General features: G+C 41.7%; 1 protein-coding gene across 1 annotated transcript in view; it reads left to right on the top strand.

Annotated features, from left to right (window-relative positions):
* Positions 1–645: 645 nt before the first annotated feature.
* The window catches only part of Slc24a3 (solute carrier family 24 member 3), a 448,141-nt gene continuing 442,786 nt past the window's right edge, over positions 646–6,000 (top strand). Inside the window, exon 1 of the mRNA XM_026400702.2 lies at positions 646–763. Within this exon, the coding sequence (XP_026256487.2) occupies positions 646–763 (118 nt within the window). The remainder of the gene's footprint in view (positions 764–6,000) is intronic.

Genomic DNA, 6,000 nt, shown 5'->3' with positions numbered 1-6,000 from the left:
AGTGGCAGATGGTTTATTCAGAAGGTAATTCTGAGTAAAGAACTGCCAGTGGTTGGTAGGCTGAAGCCAGCTTTGCTGACATAATGGAAATGACTGCACTCATCTCTTCCCAATTCCATTCTCAGGGATGTCATGTAGGTAACTTAAAATTGGCCTTAATGGGAATATTGATAGCTTGGAAACAGACCAATGGCTACATTTCTGGAATGCTTTTCCAATTCGAGAATTGATTGTTAAACATTGGGTGCAGGAAATTTCGAGACAGGGGAGAGACAATCACTAACGAAATGAGCTTTATCAAGAGAATTATACTGTTGATAATTGGAGCTTATCAATTATCAATGATTGGGGAAAACTTAGGAACCCAGTTTAGAATTCACACCATAAAGTCATCCCATTCAAGCAGTTAGGTATTTATACAACAAATTCTAGGTATCATTGGCTGAGAGTTGCCTCTGTTGGGCCCAATAGAATCCAGTGAAAGCCCTTGGGTGGGTAAAGGCAGGATGGCTTGAGGAGGATCTAGGCAGGGCTGAGAAAATGATGGCTAATAAAGGCACTGCACATCCAGCATTGGTAAAGGCTGAAACAGCTGTTAGTTAATGTGTGGTTGTTGTCTTTTTTTTTTCTCTAGAGCTTGACCTCATGGACCTCATAGGGGAAGACAGAAAATGGATGGTAGGAAGGAAGCTAATGCAGGTGAATGATACTCTGACTTCTGAAGATACAGGATTCCGAAGCAGCAAGAACTGCACTGAACCAGGTAACAGCAATGTCTATGCACTCAGTGGTGGCTGCCATTTTCTTTGGTTATGGCTGAGGAGAGGCTGGATGACATATTTTGCCTTTGATTTCAAATACTGAGACACTTGAAGGACATTTAGGGTAGCTGTCTAAGAAACTCAAAGGTGAGAAACGAAGGGATTATAAAGGTATGTTTCCAGCTCTGTCTTCTTTTCCTAGTGGAGTTAAGAAGAAGGTAAGTCAAAGTCAGTGGTGTCCTGATTTCATACTGATATCAAATGGAGTCTGACACTAGCAAGTGAGAGGACGTGACAGGAGAAGGATGAGTGAGGATGCTTTGCGGCTCTCTTTGCTTTGATTCCTGGGATCCTTTCTGACTGGTCTTTAATCGGGAGCCTTGGTTTTGTCACAGGAAAGACACATGACGTTGATCTTCTTGGAAGAAGTAAATATGCATTTATGCATCTATCTTTTGTTCTATTTGATATGTATTGTGCCTATTCTTGGAAAGATTCATGGAACATTTTACCTCTAGTATTACTGACCTGAAAAAAAAAGTAAATTCAAAGAGGATCAATGGGAACTAGGGATTATTGGGACTCAGTTTATCAGTCCTCAGGAAACTGAAAAGTACACCTCTGGGTGGATGAAGTTGCTAAAAGTTTAGAACAGGGGTCAGAAAACTTGTTCTGGAAAGAACCAGGCAGTAAAATAGTGTCTGTAATACAGTCTCTAAAAAAGTTGTTTTTTTTTAACATTGCTTAAAAAAAATTTTTAAATCATTCTTAGCCCACAGGCTATACAAAAACCAGCTGTGGGAAGGATTAGGTCTGTAGCCATATTTTATGACCCTAACATAGACTTCCAAGCTCTCTGGGGCTTCCCTTCCTTTCCTAGTGTGCACTTGGGACTCATGTGTGCTCTTTCCAAGGGCCCATGAGCTTAACAACATGTTGATCCCACATCCAAAAACCTGTCTGATTTTAGCGTCATCATGAATGGATAAAACAGTCATCAATGCATCCACAAAAAACTACCTACGTTTGAGTATAGAAAGTGTTTCAGGAAGTTGTGTAGTTATTCTGTTTGGGGAAGGTAGGTAGAAGTACCCTTTACTACCATACTGAGAATCTTAACCACCAGCCCTCAAGCAAAGTTGCAAAGAATAAAAGATAGATCCTTCTTGTACCCAGCCCCCAAATCCTACATAATCTATATTCCTCAAGTTGGAGAATTCAAAGGTTACTGTGGTTATTAAATGCTCACAAGGAACATTTTTGAAGGTTAGTGAAGCGTATTAGCTAGAAATGAAGATGTCCATGATGGGCTCGAGTGCTCCAGCTGAGAGAATAGAGCCATATAGATTCTAAGAAACATAGCCCCTTACCAAGGGCTGTCCTAAAGGCCATGACAGGAACAGTGCAGTTTCTGGGCCAGGGACTCTGTTAGCTGATCTGATCCTGTAGTCAAACATTTTTTTTTCAACATCTATGTTAGTCAGCTTTACTTTGTTGTGACCCAAATTCCCAACAAGACCAATTTGGAAAAGAAAAAAGGTTATGATGGAGTGATGGTTTCAGAGGTTCAGCCCAAGGTCAACTGATGCCATCACTTTGGGCCTAAGGTGAGGCAGAACATCATGGCAGAAGGGTGTGGGAGAAAAATCGCTCAGCTCATGGTAGCTGGGAGGCAGGGAGACAAGGGGAGGATCAGGAAACAAAATATAAACCCCAAAGGATGCCCCTAGTCACTTAACTTCCTCCCAGTGTGCCCCAGCATGTAATTAGTCCATTCAAATGATTAAATCTTCAAATGGAGTAATAAACTGATTAGGTCACAGTTCTCATGAGCTAATCATTTTACCTCTGACCATCAACACAGGAGATTTTTGGAGGATAGCTCATATCCAAACCATGACCACATCTTTCTCAACTAAGAGCCGATGCTGAGTGAAATGTCAAAAGACAGGAAACACAGTGTTAGGGAATCCAGTTGTCACCTTTGGTATGGAAAGAATAGAGAAGACAAGATAGAGTGACAAGCCTCCTGGGTTGGATTTAGACATGTGCAGAGCCAGTGGGGATGGAGGGCTTCTGTTCCCTATTGTTGGGGTTGTGTTTTGGGGGGTAGGTGGGGAGGCTGTCTCTGAGTGCCTTGCTCACTGTACTAAGAAATGGCTTTCTCAGAGTGGCAGGTGTAGAAACCTCAAGTGCATTGAAAGCCATTCCAAGAGAGGGAAGGACCAGCTTTGTGGGTAGCAAGGAATGTGTCCTGGTTGATATAAAGAGCACAGACTCAACCCCTTCTGGAGATGGCAGGGAGGGCACAGGGAAGGAGAGGAAACGAATGGCTTTAGGAGGGGAATGGGAGGCAATAAAAGATAGCTGTCACGTTATGTATAGCAGGTCCAAAAATGATATGGAACCAGAATAGACATTTTTTTATTTCCTTATCTGTAGACTAAAGGGACTGGGCTTCATTTTGGGGGCCCTTGATTGTGAACTTAATTCTATAGGGAAGAAGAGCATGCCGGAAACAGGAAGAGTCCTGTTCAAACCCTAACTTGTCAGAGCATGTAATCCATCACAAAGCCTGTTTGAACAGTGGGGACCCGTCGTTTTTCTGAATGCTATTGGAATGAAACATCTCTAACTGTGCCAACCAATGTGGACATTCAATGATGATTTAAATATAAATGAATTCAAATTAAATAAAATAAGAAATTCAGATTCTCAATTGTCCTAGCCATATGTCAAACATCTAATAGCCACATGCGGCTGCCATAACCGGACAGCACAGGTTTTAAACATTTCCATCAGCACAGAAAGGACTATTGGATAGGCTGGTCTAGAGCTTCCTGTTGTATTTGGACACATGTCCTGTCCTTCCAGCTCTTTTGTAAATATCTCAAGGCTAAGGTGATGTGTATATCTGAAAGCCCCTATCTATCTAACCTGGGTATTGGAGTCATGCTCACCTGGGTTTGAATCCCAGATTAAAAGCTCTGGGCTTTGGCAACATAATGAGGTTATCTAAGCTTGTCTGCTTCTCTGTGAAATTGTAATAATCATTCCAACCTTTCATGACTGCTGTGAGAACTGGTAATGAAGTAATGAAGTATGTACGGCTTAATGCTGTGTGTTTTATTGCTCTGTAGTAGTTGACTTACGAACTTCCCACTGTCTGCTGAGGGGTACACATTTCCATATTATGGGTGGGCCACAGTGCAGGATTTTTAGAGCCACGTTCTCTAGTTGATTTCTATAAGAATAGGCAGATGCAACTATCTAGTTTTGTCAGTAATCCACAATTTTAGGTGGTCCAAGTCTGAGCAGCTAGTTAGCTGGAAAGTGAGGCTCAAGGACTCTCTTCTCACACAGAGAAACTTTGAATATCCCACACATGGTAATGAGCACCACCACCTCTGCTCATCATCTCTGTGTTTAATAACAATGTGATCAAAACCTGCTGCACACATACATACACATGTGCGCACCAAGGTAACACACCCAGTTGCCTCAGTGCCCTTCCCAGAATGCTGTGGGAGGTCTGTTTCTCAGTTTTAACTGAGCAGATATTTCATGAAAAAATGTTGATAACCAAAGTGCTTGTCAGGTCCTGACTTAATATTCTTTTTTTTTTTTTTTTGGTGGTGGGGGGGGTGAAGTGGAGTACCAGGGATTGAACTCAGGTGTACTTGACCACTGAGCCACAGCCCCAGCCCTATTTTGTATGTTATTTAGAAACAGGGTCTCACTGTCTCACTGAGCTGCTTAGGGCCTCACTAAATTGCTGAGGCTGGCTTTGAACTCACGATCCTCTTGTCTCAGCCTCCAGAGCCATGAGGATTCCAGGCATGCACAGCTCTGATTTAGAATTACATTTTTAATAGGGCAATAAACCCCTATCCATAGGGAGTATTCGAGACCCCCCCCAGTGGAAACCGCCAATGGCATAGAACCCTATATACACTGTTTTTCTTCTCATATATACATACTTAGGATAACAGGCATGGTAAGATATTAACAACAATAAAAAAATAGAACAAATATAACAATATACCGTAATAAAATCTATGTAAAAATAATGAATTATTAACTTCTGGAATTTTCTATTTGATATTTGGGACCTTTAATATTTTGGGACATAATATAGATTATGTAGGGTTTGGGGGTTGGGCACAAGGAGGATCTATCTTTTATTCTTTCCAACTTTGCTTGAGAGCTGATTGTTAACTTCTGGAATTTTCTATTTAATATTTTCTATTTGATATTTCAGGTAACTGAAACTGTGGGTCACTGAAACCAAGGAAAACGAAACTGTGGATAAGGGGGTCTGCTGTATTCATCTCCTCTTAAGAGACCCTGAATGCAATGAATATGATGTGTGCTGGTTGATTACGGTGGTTTCTGCTCTGAAAAGTCTTAATGTAGGGGTAGGAAGGAGCCCTGTGGTTCCTGGACTCCCTCCCTTCCTATTTGTGGTGATGTCAGCAGCAACCTGGTACTGAACAGAGACCATGGATCAGGGTTCCCTCTGTGTTCATAGGGGTGATTATTTCCACAGGAACTTGAGCATTTGAGGTGCCAGTGTGTCCGTGGCTGTGGCTATGTGAGTCATGGTATTAAGGACACATTTCAAGAGTTAATTTAATGCCTGTTCATATTCATCTGCTACCTGTGATATCACAGATTTTTCAGATTCTTGGTAGGCTTGCCTTTAGATGCCATCAGAGGAAAGGCTGTAGATTCAGGGACTAGAGATAGAATCACCTCTTTTGTGACTCTATTTCCTATTGAGGATATCAGGCTGGTTTGCTTCTCAGATGTCCATTTATTCACCCATGAAATAGATCTTCAGATACTTTATTCCTTCCATTGCACAAATCCAAAAATTCTGAGACATTTCATGAATAGAAATTGACCAAAAACTTCTACTTATTCCACGACATCATCCACTGTTTTTGGTTGGTTGTTTTGGTACTGGGGACTGACCCCGTACCCAAAAATGGGGCGCTTAACCACTGAGCCACATCCCAACCCTTTTTTACATTTTATGTATTTAGAGACAGGGTCTTGCTGAGTTGCTTAGGGCCTCGCTATGTTGTTGAGGCTGGCTTTGAACTCGCGATCCCCCTCCTACTGGGGATTACAGGCATGTACCACTTTGTCCGACTGACCTCCACTTCTCTTAATAACTTATTTTGCTTTTGCAAAATTCTATGCTAGACCTCAGCCTGTCTTCTAATTCATTTGC

Source organism: Urocitellus parryii, chromosome 6, assembly GCF_045843805.1.
Source record: "Urocitellus parryii isolate mUroPar1 chromosome 6, mUroPar1.hap1, whole genome shotgun sequence".
Classification (NCBI taxonomy): Eukaryota; Metazoa; Chordata; class Mammalia; order Rodentia; family Sciuridae; genus Urocitellus; species Urocitellus parryii.
The sequence above is the reverse complement of the archived record's forward strand: the minus strand, read 5'-3'. Positions and strand labels throughout refer to the sequence as shown.